General features: G+C 39.3%; 2 protein-coding genes across 8 annotated transcripts in view; one reads left to right on the top strand and one right to left on the bottom strand.

Annotated features, from left to right (window-relative positions):
- The window catches only part of LOC144638092 (uncharacterized), an 87,687-nt gene extending 83,461 nt beyond the window's left edge, over positions 1 to 4,226 (bottom strand). For 2 of the 4 annotated variants that reach the window (XR_013567881.1, XM_078497234.1), the window contains exons 1-3: positions 3,896 to 4,221; positions 3,117 to 3,139; positions 269 to 427 (exon numbers count right to left, since the gene is read on the bottom strand). Coding sequence is in view for 3 of the 4 variants with exons in the window: in XM_078497234.1 (XP_078353360.1) it covers positions 269 to 427; positions 3,117 to 3,139; positions 3,896 to 3,945 (232 nt within the window). In the remaining variant the exon portion in view is untranslated. Of the gene's footprint in view, positions 1 to 268; positions 428 to 3,116; positions 3,140 to 3,895 lie in introns of all 4 variants that reach the window. The other 2 variants (XM_078497236.1, XM_078497235.1) reach the window with 2 other exon arrangements.
- On the top strand, positions 245 to 20,248 carry LOC144638183 (matrilin-1-like). 4 transcript variants are annotated; one of them, XM_078497380.1, is made up of 10 exons: positions 260 to 356; positions 6,497 to 6,588; positions 9,269 to 9,307; positions 10,695 to 10,772; positions 11,841 to 11,858; positions 12,875 to 13,314; positions 14,549 to 14,708; positions 16,190 to 16,363; positions 17,532 to 17,983; positions 18,890 to 19,639. In XM_078497380.1, exons 4-10 carry the CDS (start codon positions 10,724 to 10,726, stop codon positions 19,106 to 19,108), a joined length of 1,512 nt encoding a protein of 503 aa, XP_078353506.1. In that variant the 5' UTR covers positions 260 to 356; positions 6,497 to 6,588; positions 9,269 to 9,307; positions 10,695 to 10,723; the 3' UTR covers positions 19,109 to 19,639. The 4 variants fall into 4 exon arrangements, with proteins under 4 accessions (XP_078353509.1, XP_078353505.1, XP_078353506.1 ...); XM_078497383.1 differs by lacking the exons at positions 6,497 to 6,588; positions 9,269 to 9,307 and adding an exon at positions 20,036 to 20,248 and having other exon boundaries at positions 245 to 356; positions 18,890 to 19,046; XM_078497381.1 differs by lacking the exon at positions 6,497 to 6,588 and having other exon boundaries at positions 266 to 356.
- The last annotated feature ends 334 nt before the right edge of the window (positions 20,249 to 20,582 follow it).

The following is a 20,582-nucleotide window of genomic DNA, read 5'->3' as shown; positions in this document are numbered from 1 at the left end:
TTCTTATTTCCCCCTACAATCCCAAACGGCAGACGGCAGATTTTGAATTTTTGCCGTTCGCGGGAAAAACAAACGTCATGCTCAATCTCTCTATTGATTTCCCAAGCATATCCAACCCGCGAAGAGAATGAGGATAGCTTCCCCCCAGCCTCCTCCCGGACCTGGTCAGTGCAGCATAGCCATGCATGCAGGCTATAGCAACAGTTTTCCAACAAAGGTATTGAAAATTTTAATGATTTTTTTAATCTATACAGGCTTAAGAGAGTACCTCTACAGTATCCATATTTTTTATCCTGGTCATAACTTGGCGATAGAGCGCACCAAGGACTATTAGCCCTGGATGTGATACACGTGTGGTAAGTTGTTCCTCTGTAGATGAAAGGAAAAACGCAACACTTGTTGTCTTTTGTTTTCATCCTGCATGTCGCTGTAAAAAATATAAAAATTGCATGATTTAGTAATAGAAACGTTTTTTTTAACGTTGTATTAATACTACTGGATTTTCATTTGCTAAGTGAATGTCTTTAGGAGAATCTTTTTGCATCGTTAATATTATCACTAAAGCTCTGAGTTATCCCGCCGTTTGAAAACTCCTGAGAGGTGTATCGGAGGCATTAACAACCCAAAGGGGTCTTGGCCATTTGGGGCCTAGCGGCGTATAAAAGATAAATACCTTAAAATTCCGGTTATACCCCCCCCCCGGTAAAATTCCCCCTCTGCTGGATGACAGTACTGAATAAGTATAAATGTTGCGGCTTTATTGTGACTTTTTAACTTAAAAACGTATATCGATAAATCCCGGGGGGGGGGGTACTCCAAAGTTTTGTACGGGGGGCTCCGCCCCGTTCTCCCCTCCCTTTTATTCCATTTTTGCGTGTCCCCTTTCTTCCTTCTGGTCCCCTTCTCCGGCGCTTGGACGTGGACGCTTGTCATTTTTTGTGCGCTTTTCAGCCATATTGCGTTGTTTTTTCCCTTTTGCCAATCATTTTCCTCCCTTCTCCGCGTCCCCCCTTCCTGGCCTGAGGTACCCCTTCGGGCGGCCTCCCCGGGCCATGGGGTCCCCCCGGCGATAAATACTGCCGTGGCTCGCTTCTGAAAGTTTTTTTAATCCGCTTATAAGCCCCCCCCCGGATATAGGCCCCTCCGTTTATTAGCCCACCCAAAGTTGTATACGCACAGAGCTTAAAGCGGGATTTTACGGTAGTTCATTTTTCAGTTTAGTATTCCATCGTGGCACTGTCAGGCGGACTAGTAGAGCATGAACATCCTTCTCATCCCTACTGCATCTCACTCGTGGCCCGCACTGTAGACCGGACTCAACTGCGGCCCCCAGCCCACGGCACTGCCTCTCTCGCCCCCTCCACCAGTCCGCTCCCCGCCCCCTCGCGCCTAGTCTGCGCCCCCACCCACCGTTCGCCCTCACTACCGCCACAAGGTCGGCGCCCTCTCCTGACCACTCATCAACATGGCTCGCACACCCCTCCCGATGGCCTCCGTGGTCGCGCGTCGCTGTCCGTCCTCTGGTGGGGTCGCCTCGTTCGTTCACTTCCGTAGAGGTCTCCATCTGCCTCCGTCGCCCGTGGGCGGGTAAAGGTGGGTCCGATGGCATCTCAAGATTCTGGGCAACTTATGTTGGGATCTGGCACAGTGTGTTGAGGATGCGGACTGAAGCGGTACGTATTCCTTACATTGTCTACATTCCCCTCCCGTCTCTCTCGTCAGTGGCGTCGACCGTGATAGGTCTTCGTTGGGCGAAAGACGATTTATACAGTATGTAGACGACTTTATCACAAATGATGCTTTTAAATGATATCCGGTGATGAAACCTGAAAGGTTATTGCTTCTTTTGTTTAGTATGCTTGTGTGAAACATCCTTCATGATGAATTGCAACAAGTCACTAGTTATGTCAAAGGAAGAGCTCTACGTAATACTATAGATGTCAAATGTTACAAATGAAAACTATATTTTTACTGTACTTTGCCATGTTTTAACTATTGAACCAATTGCAATGCGCTGCGAGATATTAATCAGATTAATATATATCATTTATAACACTGGATTCAGTTACAGCAGTCTGAAACAAAATTCGAACGCTTTGAAAACAGTTGGGAAATGATTTTATTCGGCCTGCGTCCACTATCCCAAACAACATACCTGATTTAAACTTCTTGCTAGCTGAATAACAACTAGTACTGTAAAATTACAGCTAGTCTTTTACTGCTAAATTGCAGCCTTAATTCAACTTATTTCATTATACCTTTTAAGTATTTGGATAAATTAAACCCTGGTGGTGTGTCACTGGTGTGTTACTGTTCAAACGAATGCTATTAAGCAGTACCTTTATGCAGTTAGTAGGTTTGTGCGGAATAAAAGGATTTTTTTATAAATTCTGGGTACTCTTAGGGGTGAAAGAATACTCAGTCTTTCAAGTTTATATCCAGGAAGTCCGATTTATTCTATAATTTCTCGGTAGTCTAGAGAGTGACGAGCTCATCCTTAAATGCACAGATAAATGCATCTCGAAACATTTCGCCAAGTGTTTTCAAGTTCGTCGTTTATAATCCATCTAAATCCTCCCTCCAATTTCAGCTTTAATTGCACCGTTTAGTCAATCATAACCTTTGTAGTGTTTTTCGTCCTTGACGTACGTTTCCTTTCGAGTTTTCGTTTTCAGTTTGAAGTGCAAAAAAAAACTAACATACGTTTGTTGTGGCCTAGTTCCTTCAATTTGTTGCCCTATATAGTGGTCCAATTTCTAACCTTACGTAGAGCAAAGCAGGTAAATTTCAAATTGTGTACAGTTCTGTAACTAAAGGTTTAGAAACAAAAAATGAAAATGAATCACATTTAAAATCTATACCTGTGTCTTTTACAAACTTTTCACGAAATTTTTTACAATAACTAAGAAAAATTATTTTCAGTGAGCTTCCAAAATAATTTTTTTTGGCAAACGTGAAAAATGGCAGCAGTATCAATTAGTCTTTGTTTATTTTGTATAGTTGTCCGATCTCGTCTTATTTACACTGTCCACATGTCTTGAACATTTACACAGGGAGCGAAGCATCGAAACAAATACAAAGAAAAATTACTGAGAGAAATACAAAGAGTGTCCTACCTCCATCTCCGGCTTCGGTTAAACTGTTGCAAGAGAAACAGAATAAGAAAATTATTTAAGTCGCGTAAAGGAATGAACGAAAAAATCTGAAACGCATTGAAAAAGTAACAGTTTAAATTGTGCTTCAGTGTTCAAACTCGAAACTAACTAGAACAAAAAAGATTATTTGGAAACTCGTTTCTGGCCAGAATATAAAAAGTCGACTACCCGGCAGCATTCAATTTAATTAAACGGCTCTGTATTCTAAAAGCCAAACAGCACCTTTTCAAGCCTGTCCTTTAGTATTTATTTCACCACTTTTTGCTTCAAAAGCTGAGGAATCCGTTTAATCGGATCAAAATGTCATCGACAAACTAAATTTTCATGACACTTTGTGGAAATGATACAAAATACATAGTATAGTATAACAGAAACTTTATCATTTGAACCTCAAAAGCAGTTGCTTGTGTTCCCGAATAAATCCCAAATTTCATGTAAAATTGAAAAATCACCGCCACTGACTGTATGCAATTGATTCATTGCCTTTCGAAGAAAGCTCGACTACTTTGCTCGTAGCGCCAAAATGTCATCTAGAGAAAACCCTTTCTTATCATTCAAAGATAATATTACCGTTTTCGAAATGGAACAATCTAAAAAACTTTAACAGTCTTTTTAGAAAAAAAAAACTCCCAAAACGAAAAAAGAAATTATCCTGGCTATGTTCTGTTAGTTTAGCAAAAAAATAAATGGTGAATAAATATACTTTTCAAAACAAATTCATGCTCCTATTTTGTACTTACCAAACGTTCCATGCGGTAAAGAAAAACAAGATTAACACTATGTTGGGCATTTTGACTGCATTAGAGTTAAAAATCTGATGAGAGCGGAGAGCGGTGAATTGACTGCCAGGGAGTGTGTCTTATACGTGGAAGTCAATTAGGCGGTAACGTACAAACAGGAAACAAGTTACATATGCGAGGGATTCAAATCCACTAAAATGGCTGTTTGTTTAATTTGCCTGGTAACAATTGCTTTTGCGATTCTTTTCATTTCATGTTGAAATTAACTGGGGAATAATTTGCGCATGTTAGCTTTACGCAACAGTTGTTCCGCCGTTTGTTTGAATAAAACTGATATCTCACTGCAATAGCTGTTTTATTCAAATACAGCACGCGACGGCTGTATAAACCTGTCCGCCAAACTGCCTTGCAAGCTCGAATTCAATTTAACAAAGCCGTACTGAAGGTCTTTTGTTTCATCTTTTTGTACGTCCTTTCGTAACTTCGTTTTGTCATTCTCAAATTAACTCATTTAACTCATTCTTAGTGACAAACTAGAAGCAAATATTGAGTTTTTATTTAGTCTTTGGTTTCAAAGATACTAAGTCAATAAGTCGATAAGAAAAATATGGAAATATTGAATATTTATGACATATTAACCTTTAGATTTTAGACGCCAAAAATACTTCTCCACAATACGTAACATTTTGTCTAATAAAAAGTCATTCTTCTATGCAGTTTTTTATATTCATTGAAATGCCTTTTTCTAATTGTAAAGAGTGGCTAGCCGGGTTGCTTTGAAACTCCTTTATTTTTCGATTTTAAGTGTTTCATTGTCAGGGTGCAAATATTGAGCAACCTAAAAAAATCTTTCCTTCCTGCTTAAAATGTTTTCATTACAACAAAATGGACTGTATCGTATCCATGAGTTACAATTTCATTAACATTTAATTTTTCATTTAACTATACCAATAAGTTCATATATCAATTAAAATAAAAGATTAAGAGTTATTAGCTTTTATCAGAAAAATAAACGTCTGCTTCTGCTTTTATTCATTGACAAAAAAAGACAAAAACAATCATGGCCTTTGTTTAATTTTCTTCAAATCTGGAAACAAAGCCTGTGTTATAAACTAGAACAGATGAGTGCAGTTAATGAGTGCTACGTGTATGTAACATTTGGAAGATCCATGATTTTACGCACTGGAATAGTTGTTCTAAAAATTGGCAATAATTTTCAACGAGGCCCATTCCAAAGAAGAGATTATTGATGAGTTAAAGGAGTAATGTCACGATATTTTAAGTCATTTTTCTCACTTCATGAAGGAAACCTTATAATAATAGCTTTCAACAAGAAAACAAGGAGTAATAAAAACGTGAAAAAACCAAGGATGGTTTCGACTGGTGAAGAAAAACTACAAATGACAGACTTGAAATTGCCAATTTTCAGCCACCCGGTGACATAGCCCTTTAACTTCATCTAGCAACTAGTAGTAAGCAAAAATGACTGAAACCAGAATAAAAAAGAGATAGGGTATCGTCGCTAAGATATTAGGGTGGTTCATGAATTATTTCATTACGCATTTAATTGAAAATTTAACACCTCACCACTGGCAACTCAAACAACAATTTTTTTTATTTTGACAACATGGCGTTCAGTTGTGTTAGACTTGAGCAGTTAACAGTGAATGCCATATGTTGTTTTCACAGCTTTATCACTTGGGTGAATAAAAACCTATTTATAAAAGAATGGAAACGAAATCTCTGTCGTAATATATTTCAACTTCAGTAGTGAAAAAAAAGCCCCCCCCCCCCCCCAAAAAGACTCCAACGGGATTCGAACCCATGGCCTCCGCGATTTCGATGCAAACGCTATATCACTGAAATATGAAGCCTCTGAGAGCTGGTCAATTCGCAAGTTCGTTTATACTCGTGAAGTGATGAATATCAAATGCGAATATACCTGATTGAAGAAAGAAACGTTGATCCTTGTGAAAAGTCCAGGAGGACAAAACGGCGGTTAAAAGGAAGCTGTTCCACAGAAAAGCTGTTCTTCATGCACTTCCCAGCTCACTGAGAAAATGCAAGATATTTTCTAACTGAACGAGTCATCAGATTTTCATGAAATTTTACATGTTATACTTTATAAAGCAAGAAAATTGCTTACAAAAATGCCAGCCAGATGGGTTCAATGTTTTTTCTCAGTCAGCTGAAAAGTGCATGCAGAACAGCTTTTCTGGTTTGGAACAGCTTCGTTTTGTCCTCCTGAAAAGCTCAAACTACGAACGATAAGACCGAATGGGAGTATGGGTAGCACGCATTGGTAAGCTGAGTAATATTCCATTTATTTATAATCTGGACGATTTTTTTTTCTTTCAGAGCTTTAAAAAACATGATTTAAGCAACCTGTCGCACGATAATGTTCGTTCTGTTAAAGCGCTAAAGACGATTCCTTTTTTCCCATTTCCCAATAAACATATGGTCGCATCGTTTTTCGCTTATGATTTTCACGGGTCAATACGTTTCTCCTATAGGTATGAAATAAATTATATATCGGAATTGCGATGGAAAAAGCGATAAAACTGTAAAGATATTATTATCTTTGAACATTTTTTACCGCAGTTTGCATAAATGCATCATCATCTTAAACCATATACGGGTCTATGGATCACCAACACAAAGCAAAAAATAGCAGATAAATAGACAAACAAACGGTAAGGTACAAGTGACATAGAAGGCCCCATGTCAGGTTACATACATGTTTACCCGTAGATTAATAACAAGTACAAAAAACTGAAAAGGCCAGGATAGGAATATTTCTAATTACAACTGTAGCAATTAAGAACAAAATGAAAAAAAAGATCATGCCAGTCAGAACTGGACACTTTATCCAGAGGTCTTGTGTACTTCTTCGTGAGAAATGTTTATTTTATTATAAGATTTTGTATGAGATACGTAATAGCCCAATTTCGATATACAGTCGAAGCTCTCGTAAGCGGACACCCTCGGGACGGGAAAAAAGTGTCCGCAACTGGAGGGGTTCAAATGGTCTTTGCGAGCATTTGCGCGCTGCGAGCACAGCGTTTTTCTTTGCGAGCACGACATTGACAAAAAATACCTTGCGAGCAACGAGCACTTTCAGAACCCCACTTAAAACCGGCATGCGGCACTTTTCAAATTGCGGCACGAGCAAACGCACCCACTAAAATTGCGGCCCGGCAAAAGCTAATGCGGCACTGCGATATTTTGAGGGACCATTCCCCCTACTGGCTGGCCGCTTTCGAGTGGTTCTCGTGTGGCCCCTAGGTGGGGGATAGTGGCCGCTTACGGAGCTGCCCAGCTCAACATATGGTTATGCTCGAGTGGTGTGGACGGACGTGGATGATGACAAAAAAATGAAATGGCGGGAGTGAGAACGGCGATGTGAAGTTGACTGATATAAAAAAAAAGATACAGAGGTGTTAATAGGATTCGGGGTGTCCGCTACGGGAGCTAAAAACAAAGAAAAGTCACTCGTATCTCTGATGTGTCCGCGGCCGCTTACGGGAATGTCCGCTACGAGAATGTAAAAATACAAAGTTTGTATGGGAGTTAAACGGGGTTTCAAACAAGGCGGTCGTATGTGGCTGTCCGCTACGGGTGCCCGTTAGAGAGCTTCAACTGTATTAAACGGTATTCAGCCTAAAACAATAGACCTCAGTCGAAGCTCCGGGAATAAACTATGAAATCGAAATTGTTTTGGGCTGAATTTCAAAAATCGATTGGGCTATTGGCAATCTAGGTCAACTCTCGTTATAGCGGACACGCTCGGGGCTTCGTTTAGCGTCCGTTAAAGCGAGAGTCCGTAATAGCGGGAGTCATTTTCAGTCAAACCTCTTTCGCCGGGAACCTGGATTTTGTCCGTAATAGCGAGTGTCCGCAATAGCGGGGTGTCCGCAAGGCGAGAGTTGACTGTACCATACATACATCCGAAATGCGTACATGTGTATACGTACTTACTGGGGATTTCTTTTTAAGCCACCACTGGCCATTAGTATCGCTTTGCCAATTTCTTTTTACCTAAGTTCGTTAATAATTTTTAAGTACGTTTAAGTGCGTAGACAAAAGCGCGACAGTAGAGATCCCACTTAAATTGATCTAACAGACCAAGAGACGAAATTTAAAAATAGATAACATCGACCTAAACTGCAGTTAGCAATCTTGACTTAAAAAAGCTTGACTTTTGGCCTGAGTCTAATTAATAAGTTGGTTGTTATATGCAATTTACTGTGCTTCAAAACCGTCCCACAAGCTAAGGATGATAACAAACAGCCAGTAAATATTTGGCCTCTTTGCATATACTGCAAATACTAATAGAGAGTCAAAAAAAAATTAAATGCATTTCTAGTAGTAAGTCAAAAACTCGGGCGTATGGTCCCGGGGTTTACAAAACTTCATTTTAACTCTGAAATTCAAAATAACTAACGATTGTGTTTTTCCTGCCGTCTCAATACGGCGACAGTCAACGAACCATGAAAAACAGAAAAACAGAAACAAAAAAAGGATCGAAATCTACCATCACAACTGATCATGACAGACGTGACCTTTCCCGGGAAGACCTTTTGACCCGGTAGAAATGAACTTCTGTTTTCCGAGAGGTCCACGACCGCATCAAAAAGCGTAAACCTTTGGTTGAGGATTGAATTTCAGAGTTCGCATATCACTGAAGACCGTAATAAAAATTCATAGCTTTTGTTCAAACGACACTTTTCTTTTCTTTATTCCTTTCACGCTCCTTATTCAACTAAACAACAATGACGTTTCCATGGACCTTGTTCTTTTTTACGTAAAAATGTGTTCTTTTTTTAATTGATATTGCAGAACATTTACTTACAATACTGTACTTACAAAAACACAATACCAACGAGACATACAAGAATTTTTTCAGTACAATAATTATAATGTTAATAGTACATTTGTGCAGTGTGGTGCTTACAAACTTTTGAATTGCGTTAGTTTAGAAGGACAAAAAAAAGATATACGGAATAAACGATCAAGAAAAAAAAAAACATCGAAATTTTGGTAAACTTAGTTAAAGAAAATATAAAGCAAATACCTAAAGTGATTTGAGCACGGTTTTTTTTTTTCATAAAAAAAGTTACGGGGAAGGTATCTCTCAGGTATTATAATGTGAGAGGAAGAGGGGAAAGCTTTCTATCTCCCAAGAGGTGTTGCGTGTTTTGCATATCCTGCGTGTTTTGCATATCCAAAAATGGAGACATGTGTTCTTATGTCCACGTAAACATTGTTTAGAGACAATAAATGGATATTGCAGCATATAAACTATTAAAAGCACGATAGAACTAAGTGTGAAAGATTTGACATTATTTCTTGCACTTACACGTGGTTAACAAGACCCGAAGAAGAACTACACTTATATCTTGCGGTCCAAAGGTAAGATCTGTACAGTAGAATCAGGTCAGTAATAGTTATCGGGTATTACAAATTGGTGCTATGAGTGTTCCAAAAAAATGCCAAATGCCCGTTTTGCAAAATATTGAAAACTTAGGACCATTTGTACAGCATAATAACAATAACAGAAAGTAGAACTGCTTCAAACCGTTAGACTTCGGTGAAAGAACCACACTGTGGTTTCTTCCACAGACTTAAAAGTTAGAACTGCTCTGTACAGCATAATAAACTGCACTGTATCACATGAAAGTACTGTTTAGAAGCTTTCATATGAATGGTCACACGTGTACTAGGGTTTTATCTACATACTTTAAATAAAAAGTTAGAACCATCTTGTACAACATAATAAATAAAATAGGGGGGTACCACATGAAAGTACTGCTCAATAACCTTTTATTTGAATGGTACCACACTGGGGTATCATCCATAGACTTAAAAGTTAGAACTACCTTGCAAAGCATAATAAACAGTATCACAAAAAAAGTACTGCTATATGGCTTTCATTTGAATGGTCACACTTTAAGGTGTCATCCAGAGACTTTAAAGTAAGAGCTGTCGCCTTGTACAGCATAATAAACAGTACAAAAGTAGAGTACATAAAACTAACCCTTAAACATATCTGTACACAGTGAATAAGCATATAAGTATATAAGTATACATTATATATTAACTGACCCGTTGTCAAATCACCAATTGGGCGCTTACATCGTTATATCGGATCGTTCAAATGACCAGTCAGTGACCCTGCTTAATCGTCTACTGCCGTTGAAATGCTCTTACCATATTCCTTCGAAGATCGAATGGTCTTAAAAAATCTTTTAGGAAGACAACTCTAGGAAAATCGAGTATTTGTTGACAGAAACTACCTTAAGCATATTATTTTTAGCGGCCACTAATTTTAGTGATTTTAGCGAGTTGGGCGAAAATGGCTAAATTTAGTGCTCGCTAAAATTGTCTCGGTCAAATTTAATACTTGTTAAATTTAAGTACCCCCACCCCAAAGAAAAACAAAATTCAACAAAGTCGTCTTAAAAAATTCTTTTTAAACTTGATGCCGGTAATAACTTTGTTCTTTCTGTCAATTAAAAGTTTCGTTCAATTTCAAGCGAGTTTGTTCTTTTACTAAACATTTATTTCCATCTTAGCTATATGTTCATTAAAAACTGGTTTACACGATATCACTAATTTTTTAAATATTCGTAAAATCACTAAATTTAGTAGTCGCTTAATCTTGCGTAGAAAAAAATCGTTAAATTAGTAGCTGCTAACAATAGTAACCTCAAGTTAGTAATTTTTGATATAAACGTTGTGAATATTATCATGGTAATGTTGACAAAATGAATGACACTCTTATCATTTTGCTTTGCAGAGTTCGTTGCTCCTGGCAACCCAGTCAGCATGAGATCCTTGTGGATTTTGACTGTCATCAGTCTTGGCCTGTCCTTAGGTAAGATAGTCCAGTCCCTCCTCCCTATTTCGCGCGCCTTTTAAAGGGGTTCTTCGCACGCCTGGGTTCAACCCCTATAAAGGGCGCGCGGAAGAGAGTTCAGGGACTGAATTATATGTAACAAAAATGAAGTAAATCGCACAGTGTCTGTTAAGTCCAAGTAAAAGAAAAAAAAATTTTCTCGTCCAGCGGGCTGGCGGGAGTTTTTTTTTTTGTTATTTGTTATTTCCTCCATCGTCAAATTCTCCAGAAGCGAACTTGCAAAATAAATTCTGCAAGGTAATTGACTTATCCAGTGCGCCCTAGCGTACCGAGGCTTTGAAATTTTGGCCCGAGTTCGAGTTAAGGCGCAGAAAAAACTGTATTGTTTTGCAGTCTATAATTTTTCACAACAAGAAGACTTTGTTAGCGTTCCGTTTTTTGGTTTTTATCTTCTGCACTGACAAAACAACGATATTTTAAGCAAAAGGAAGATCGTATTTTTTTTGGTATTCGAACTTATCAAGTTTTCTTCTAGATTTATTTGTTTTCAACCGTTTGGAGCGTGAAAATTACATTTACACGTCAGAACTTTCAACCTCTTCAGGGTTCTCTTCAGGAATGATAAGCAATTATTTAAAAGTAAAACGATTAGTACAGAAGTGCCAAATCAACTGACACTTCAGTAAAATTAATCATTACGGATCGGCGCCCATTGAAACGTGTCGCCCGGGAAAAGTGGGGTACCCATGACGTTTTGCGGGCACCGAGCCTGGAAACGAGACTGCAAAAGCTGCAGACAGTTTCGGTTTCTTTAGATCCTGAGGGATCCTGAAGTGACAAATTCCCAAATCGATATGGTATGACGGACATATCAAAGAAAAATAACAGTGTTATTTTTCTTTGATATGTCATACCATATCGATCAGTTTGAGTATTTTTTTCCTCCTGTGTAGATGTTTACAAATCCTAATGGTACTTTACTCATTTATTTGAAATAAGTTAAAATTATATTAAAGGAAATTCGAAATTTTCTTATTTAAGTCTAACGTGGAAAATGATAACCTTTTTTTACTATTTTTTTTTTAGATACTTGGCAAGTGAAAGGTAAGTAACTTGTTTCGAATGCAACCTTTGGCTCAGTTATGGTTACGTGCTAGGAAAACAAAATAACCAAACCTGGGCCAGGCAGCCGTGAAACGCTGGCTATGGAAAACTGTCAGTTAAGGTATTTAAAAGGACCTTGCTGAACAGACGTACCGAACTGTTTATTCATCTTAGTATGTCGAAGAGTTATTTAAGAGAAAAGTTTAGAAAAGGCAGGCAGTATCCTTACTGAGTGTGTGGAAGGGGTACCACTTTCTATCGAAGGTAGAACCGTTTTTGTTAAAAAACAGTAAGGGTTTAGACCTTGGGGCAGAGCCTCCCCATGCCGTGTCTTTCGTGCTTAAATGCACGTGGGCGCGATTGGCAACGTAACTCTGAATAATTCCGTGTTTTGCATGCACGTGACATTTTGATTTTGGGAACGAGTATTTTTTGACTTTGTAATTAGATTTGGAGCAGTTAGTTAGTTCGCGAAGTTCGCGAAGAAAGTTACGAATTTTCAGAGAATTTCGAAGCGAAACGTAGGACGAAATGTAGGGCTGCGTAGACACGCATGGCTTAGAGATGTACGTTAGCTAAGAAACTCTGATACGGACTGCACTGGCCGTGAAATTCATACCCCATATGAAATATTTAACAATTATTCCACGAGCGCGCGTTGGATATGAGATGGTAGATAGTCAACGAAGCGCGTAGCGCCGAGTTGGCTATAACGATCTCATATCCAACAAGCGCGAGTGGAATAATTGCTTTATTATAAACGCCCAAAGAATTGCGATATTTGAGCTCCCCAGCTGTTTTCGTTGACGCCTTTTGGCTACCATATTTGTTGTCAATGGTATATGAGCTCATTTACCATTGCCTGTTAACCAATCAAAACGCAAGAGTTGCAATATACCATTGCTAGTTTTTAATAATTTTATGTAGCCCTCGGACCCTAGAGTTCCCAGTTGAATTCAGTAGACTTTATTTTAATTTGTTCAAGGTTCGTCGTTATTATTTCCTCCTCAATTTAGGTGATTGTGATCAGATTATGGACATCGCTATTCTGGGTGACAGATCACGAAGCATGACGGCGAATCACCGAGAAAAAATGAAAGACCTTGTCGTTAAAACGATAGAAAAATTCAACGTGTCTTCTGCAGGCAATCACTTCGCTATTGTTACATTTGGACCGTCCGCTACAATCAACAACAACTTCAAAAACCCGAAATATCACATTAAAGAAAACTTGGTGAGATTAGTGGAAGAGAAATTAAGCGTGGTCCCAAAACAATGGGGAACTCGTGCAGATATTGCTGAACATCTGGCAGCGACCAAGTTGTTTACGCCCGAGGAAGGCGATAGAGCCCATGCTAAGAATGCTATGCTTATAATTACAGATGGAAAACCAGTCCTAGCCAATAAAGATGACAAACCTTTTATTCCATTTCACGAGTCGACTAAAGCACTGCAGGTAATCTAATCTTGCTTTTTTTGTGTTAGAGCAGTTTTGTACAACCAAAACCAAATGAATCACATTTTATCTGGTTAGCCTGGAGCGTTTTTCACTTGAGTCACGAAAGTAATTCGCGTTTGCTTTGGTTTCGCATAATGACGACCAATCAGAAGAAAACCAAAACCAATTGTGATTCGCTCACACACGGCTTCCCGTGCTTTACGCCCGGGGGGGGGGCTACTTAAAAAGGTTTGATACGGGGAGGCTCCGCTCCAAGGTCCAACCCCTTACCCTTTTATATACCATTTTTGGCAGAAAAGGTACCCCTTTCGTATACCTTTTATTGAAAAAAGGAACCCCTTTGACATACCTAAATAACATGACATACCTAAAACAGAAAGTCTTATTCTCATTTATATGTAGCGTTTACTACATTAAAATGATACAGCCATAAGGTGCGTCTGTTCGAAATATTTTTATTTAAGGCCCCTTTAAATACCTATTAAAATGGCAGTTTCCCTACCCTTTTACATACCTAAACTTGTGAAATTCCTACCCTTTTATATACCTGGAGCGTGAAAAAGGTACCCCTTTCGGGCGGAGCCTCCCCGTATAGGCCATTATAGGGAGTGCCCTCCCCGGGGCTTTACGCTGGCTAGCTTCGCGTTTTGTTTGGATCACTGGGTTGTCTGCGTCCTTTGTAACTGGCCAGAGTGATTACTTTGGTTATGATTTTACGACACTTAATCGAAAATTGCTCTAATCACAACGCGCAAAAATACCACTTAGAACCAATCTGAGTGCACAGTAAAGCCTTGCAACCGTTGGCAGGAGCTAATGGGAAGGCAACCTCGTTCCCAGGGTCTCTCTCTCACCGCCCCCAAGAGCCTCCTCTCGCTCTTGGGGGCGGCGAGAGAGAGACCCTGGGAACGAGGTTGATGGGAAGGCCGGTTTTATAAATCTCGAACAGGGCCGTAACTAGCAAGAGGCAACAAGAGGCACTTGCCTCGTCTAGATTGTTGTCCAAAATAATAAAAAAAAGAATATGCTTTGTTGGGAAAATAATTCCCAGTTGAACACGATTGAGCTTTCCCGAAAAATAAGTCATCAAAAATGTCTCTAAAGGAGTGTCAGAGCTTCTAGATTTCATAATTTTCTGCAGGGCATGCCCGCGTTGAAGTCGTTTGTTCAGTTTTATATCATGAACAATGATTTACTAAAACATACTTACTATCGTTTCTCTTTTTTCCAGCATCAAAATGTGAGCATCGTAGTTATTGGAATTGGACCCGAAGCCAACAAAGAAATACACAACATGACAAAGATGGCAGGAGATAAAGGGAAAGTACTCCTTTATAAAGGATATAATGACCTTTCCAGACATTTAGACGATGTTTTAGAAGCTGTTTGTGGTAAGTTGGAGTTGTATACCGTATTTACTCGAATAAGCGTCACGGCGCTTATTTAATTTTTCGCGCCTCAAGTGCGGCGCTTATTCGAGGGCGGCGCTTATTTAAAATTTGGCCGCCGCAAAAAATCTAATCTAAACGAAACTTCTACAGTAACTAAAAGAAGGGTCTTTTGATTGTCAGTATTCGTCTCTTACCGAAGAGAGTAGTTGCGCTTGCTGTCTCGACAAAGCTCACGGCCTCCACAATAACCTGCGATCAGGCGTTTTTTCCCTTGCAAAGATGAGTGGTAAGTAAGTAGGGAGGGAGGGCATGATCTCAGGTTATCTCAGGTCCACTTATTTAAAATTTTGGATAGAAAGAAATAATAGCAAAGATATCGTTGACGTCACCTCTTGTAATTAATGTGCCAACCACAAAACTATTGGCTAGTGAAACAAAGAGTTCTTTTGTTTAACTTGTTGGACATTTAAATAACAAAAACAATGTTTATAAACAAATATTTTCCCTATAGGCGAGCGGTAAAACATAATAACTTTCAAATGCGAAACGTCGCTTTTGATAAAAAAGAATTTCCAAGGCTGTTTTGGAGTTTCTTTGTAGTGCTATTTTTGGTTATACGGAATTCCTCAAATAAGCGCCGCATCGGGACTGCGGCGCTTATTCGGGGGCGGCGCTTATTACTTTTTTTGTCCCGAATGCGGCGCTTATTTGAGGGCGGCGCTTATTCGGGGGCGGCGCTTATTCGAGTAAATACGGTATTCTTGGAAACTTCTCATTCCAAACATGCAAATGGCACTTGTCAACCTGAAGGGAAGTGGAGATATAAATCCCATTTCCCAGCGCCAAAATTTGCGCAAATCCCATTTCCCAGCCTATCGTTTTCTCAAAGTTTCCAAATCCAAGTCCCAGTTCTATTGTTTTTTTGTTGTCCCCGTGACCCAAATCTCATTTTTTTTCCAGTGAAAATTTGCCCAAATCCCAGTTCCCGTTTTACCCTTTCAGGCCCCTCCTCAATCTTATGCTCAGACCCTCTCATCATTTAAAGAGAATCCTGAGTAAATCCACGGTTAATGCCCGGCGGTGAATGCTGCTCGAAACTGGCTCTATCTAATTCTAGCATTGTCTTTAGCACGTAGAATTTCAATTGAATTTTCTAAAATGCCACATACCTGTCAAATTTCCTTTTCCCGTTTCAACGTTGGAAAATGGCAAAATGAACCCACAAAGGTTTTTGTCAACATCGCATAAAGGTAGGGTGGGAAAAAATGTGTAGAGACAATTGAGTAAAACCACGACCAGTTGTGACTCGCTCGCGCACGTTTTATCGCGTTTCGCGCCAGTTATTTTGCTTCGTGTTTTTGATTGGTTCACTGGATTGTCTGTGCCCTTTGCGATTGGCCAGAGTGAATACTTAGGTTCTCGTTTTAAGACACCTAAATGAAAACAGTTCCTATCCATGTCATGTGTTTCTCCTTAAACAGCCGTTGATGGCGGTTACACTAACTGGACAGCTTCTGAGTGCAGTGTGACGTGTGGAGGAGGAATACAGACTCTCACAAGAACCTGTACCAATCCCCCACCATCTAACGGCGGAAGGAACTGCAGTGAACTGGGCCCAGCTGAAAAGACAGTTTCCTGTAATGAACAAAAATGCCGTAAGTTAAGTTCCTTGTGACAAGAAGTCGTTCTCTTTATCGCGTAGCCGTATGCCACTGTTGCAGGTTTTGTTTTACACAAAAAGCGAGAAGTACCGTGTTTCGCCCCTAGCCTGTTCCAGGCGTTTGGCAAGTCGGAAAGGAGCGCGAATAAGGGCGAGCGAAGCCCAAACCTCTTACCAATTCTCCATTTGCCGATCTTCGCCCTTATCCTATAAAGTTATGAATGGCTATGCTCCGTCATACATTGTAGATCTTCTTGACCAATACGTGCCATCACGTTGTCTACGCTCGGCCTCGCAAAATTTGCTTAAATTTCCAAGATCGGCCACCTCTACATACGGAGATCGGGCCTTTTCCATTGCTGCGCCGAGACTTTGGAACACACTACCAACAACAGTAAAGAATGCCCCTTCAGTCTCCACTTTTAAAACACTTTTAAAGACATATTTATTTAGGTCGATATATTTTTAACAAGTTCGCCATGTTTTTATTGTCATTTTTATTTTTATTTTTTATCAATTGTAATTAAATTAGGTTATCCTTAGCGTATTTTTATCTGATTGTAATTTAAATCGGGTTTTTATATTTTTACTTTTAAATTTCAAATGTAAACGCACTGAGACGTATGTAAAGTGCGTGCTAAGAACTGTTATTATTATTATTATTATTATTATTATTATTATTATTATTATTATTATTATTATCCTGTTTATCGCGGTGCTCTTCAACCAATTGAACGCCCAGAACAGGCTGCAGGTTGTACCTGTTGCTTCTCTTTACGTCCTTTACACCTTTTGTCATGTTCTTGGCAAATTCCCGCCTGCTTATCAGGGCCGTAACTAGAGAGGCAAGAAGAGGCACTTGCCTCGTCTAGATTTTAACCCAAGATAAAAAACAAAATATGTTTAGATTGGGAAAACAATTCCCAGTTGAACAAGATTGATTTTTTTTTCAAGAAATACCTTATGAAAAATGTTTTAAGAAAGAGTTTAGGGCTTCTAGTTCTCCGATTTTCCCGGGAGGGCATGCCCCCAGAACCCTGCCTCGTCTATGCCAAAGGTCTGGCTACTGCCCTGCTTATATAACTCGACAATGCACTCGTGCTCGTTTTCTATCTCATAAAATAAAATGACCATGTTGCTTCTGTTGTTTATTCTCTACGCAGCTGATACCGATCCGCCGGTTCCTTGTACAAAAGGACTTGACATCGGTATTCTTCTCGACAAATCAAAAAGCATTGGGCCAGACAACCTAGAACTAGTAATCAACTTCTTGGGTGAACTGATCAACAAATTTAACGTTTCCTTACACGGAGATCACTTCGGTCTTATCACGTTCAACAGCAAGGCGAACTTAGTGTTCAACTTCGCAAATTCTTCCTACTATGACAAGGATGCCCTCTTGAAGAAAATAGCCAGAGAACCAATTAAGATGACCTTTAAAACTCGCATCAATCTGGCCTTGGCTATGGCGAGGGATGAACTGTTTACCGAGGAGGGAGGGGACAGGCCAGATAGCCCCAACGTTATGATTGTGTTCACGGATGGTAAACACAGGGATACCAACAAAAATTTTGATATCAAGGCTTTTCTTGGTGACATTGGCAAATATTTTAAGGTGAGTACTAAATTGTATTTTCAGGGCCCTGTTGTTCGAAAAGCAGAAAGATAGCGATATTCACAGGATAGATTACTCAAAATCTAATGGAAAGTGTAGCATTTCACTGACAGTGATTCACTGGATAATAATTTATTTGGTGGGCACCATTATCCGCACTTTGAACAAATTATGTTTTGGAAACGTTCAGAAGCTTTCAGGACGTAACTATGGCTTTAGTAAACTATGGCTTTGACCAATCTCAGTTACACTGTACTTTACTCAGTCGCATTATGTTCAATCAACCAACCAACCAACCAACCAACCAACCCAATCAATCAATCAATCAATCAATCAATCAATCAATCAATCAATCAATCAGTCAACATGCAAGCAACCAGTCAGGCAGGCAGGCAGGCGGTCAAGCATGCAATAAAGTCGGTCGGTCGGTCGGTCAGCCAGTTAGTCAGTCAACCGATCGGTCGGTCGGTCGGTGAGTCGGTTCGTCGGGCGGGCAGGCTGGTAATCGGTCATTCTCGTCCCCAGAGGCCGCGATTTGGTCTATGGCATCGGTTGATTGATATCCCGTTAGCCGCGTATTAATTTTAAAGTGGGCATAGTTACGAATCCTATTCTGTTAAGGCCAATTCCATCATAAACAAATAAATCATTAACACAGAAGTGGGAGAAGTAATGTATTCACTTCCTGTTAATCCGCAAATATCACAGCTATGGAGGTAAGTTATTATACTTTTAGTGTTAACTTCCCAAAGTAACGTACCCTAAACTCAACTACGTCATAAACACGCAATAAAGAACTTGGCCCAGCAACATCCAGCCATATTGACCTCGTGCTTGCTCAATAACCCATATTTATATAGCATACAAATCGCTATCGTATCATGAAACTTTATATCCCTTGAATAGGAAAAGCACATTTACATAATAGCTGTGGGGATTGGTACAGACGTGGATCAGGACACCATGGCGTTGATCGCAGGGGATGGGAACCCTGTGGTACACATAAATTACATTGCAATGTTGACTGGAATGGTGGACATGATCAAATCATACGCTTGTTCTGGTAAGTTGATAGAGGAGGCTTGCGTATTGATGCCTTCCCAGCTAAAGATAACGTTATTGTAAGACTTCTTAGTAATTTTTCCATCAATTATTGCGCTGGGTTCTAGAAATTGAAATATTTTGATAAAATATTACCGGCTCTGATTCTTTTCCTTAAAATCGCGTTATTTAATTTGTGTATTTATTTTAAGGTCAACTTTTTTATGATAAAACTAATTCAAATAATTAACAGAATTGACAGGCAAATTTCTAGTTTCATTCAGTTATTGACTGATGACTATGGAGCGAAAGAAGAAATGAAGGGAGTCAGGGAGGAAGGCAGGCAGGCAGAGAACAGAAGGAAAGGAAAGAGGGAATGAAGTATGATTTTTCTTGAGGTAGTGCCTGCATGTACATGTACCAACATGACAGCCTGTTCCTGACTCATACAAGGTGGTTTAGCTTGCGAAATATATGCATGACCAGAACAAAGAGGGAGGACTAAGTAGAGTTAAATTATGCGCACATCTCTCCTTACCAGCTTCCTTTCTCGCTCGACATTAGACATTTACATTGTATGTTGCCCTTCCATCCCAATCTGAGAGGAGCTGGAACAGACTAATACCAAGCTTATAACCTCAAAAAGTTATTAATTTATGTTTTGGAGATAAAACCATAGTGTTGTATTTTGCTTACCAGCTTCCTTTCTCGCTCGACATTAGACATTTACATTGTATGTTGCCCTTCCATCCCAATCTGAGAGGAGCTGGAACAGACTAATACCAAGCTTATAACCTCAAAAAGTTATTAATTTATGTTTTGGAGATAAAACCATAGTGTTGTATTTTGCTTACCAGCTTCCTTTCTCGCTCAACATTAGACATTTACATTGTATGTTGCCCTTCCATCCCAATCTGAGAGGAGCTGGAACAGACTAATACCAAGCCTAATAACCTCAAAAAGTTATTAATTTATGTTTTGGAGATAAAACCATAGTGTTGTATTTTGCAGATTAAAGAGGCTCACCCATCCACATCGACTTTCAGGCTGGCACAGATTAAAAGGGGAACTGATTATATAACAATCACATTAAATTTAGATAACGTTTGGTTGTTTGTTTCATGGTTGTGGGCTACTAGGCTTGTTAGGTACACAACAAAGGAAATAAGCTTGTTAAATCCAAAAATAAATGTTGTTAATAATAATAATTACAACTATAATTTATTTATTAATTAACAATTATTGGATGAGGTTGAGCATGATAGCGATAATTATCAAGGCCAAAGTTTCTGTTATCTGCCGAAGCCGAAGGCTGAGGCGGATAACAGAAACTGAGGCCTTGATAATTATCGCTATCATGCGAAAACCGAATCCAATAATTGTTTTATTATGCACATTCCTGAGCTGCACTTGTAAAGACAAGAGCGCGCACAAACTTTATTGTTTATATACTTTTATAAGCTGACAACCTTTCGTCACTTCTGCATGCATAAAACTATTGTCTGTAGGTATGACGTCACTTCTACATATGTAAAATCTAATGTCTGTAGGTATGACG

This window comes from Oculina patagonica, chromosome 14, assembly GCF_052425735.1.
Source record: "Oculina patagonica isolate OP01 chromosome 14, crgOcupat, whole genome shotgun sequence".
Lineage (NCBI taxonomy): Eukaryota > Metazoa > Cnidaria > Anthozoa > Scleractinia > Oculinidae > Oculina > Oculina patagonica.
Note: the sequence above shows the minus strand (reverse complement) of the source record. Positions and strands in the feature narration are given on the sequence as shown.

What these genes read in the sequence shown, in the direction of transcription:
- LOC144638183 (XM_078497379.1), top strand. Translation starts at nt 10,724, where the DNA reads ATGAGATCCTTGTGGATTTTGACTGTCATCAGTCTTGGCCTGTCCTTA. An exon ending in AGTCGACTAAAGCACTGCAG is followed by an intron (nt 13,315 to 14,548) that starts GTAATCTAATCT and finishes TCTTTTTTCCAG; the next exon opens with CATCAAAATGTGAGCATCGT. An exon ending in ACATTGGCAAATATTTTAAG is followed by an intron (nt 17,984 to 18,889) that starts GTGAGTACTAAA and finishes TCCCTTGAATAG; the next exon opens with GAAAAGCACATTTACATAAT.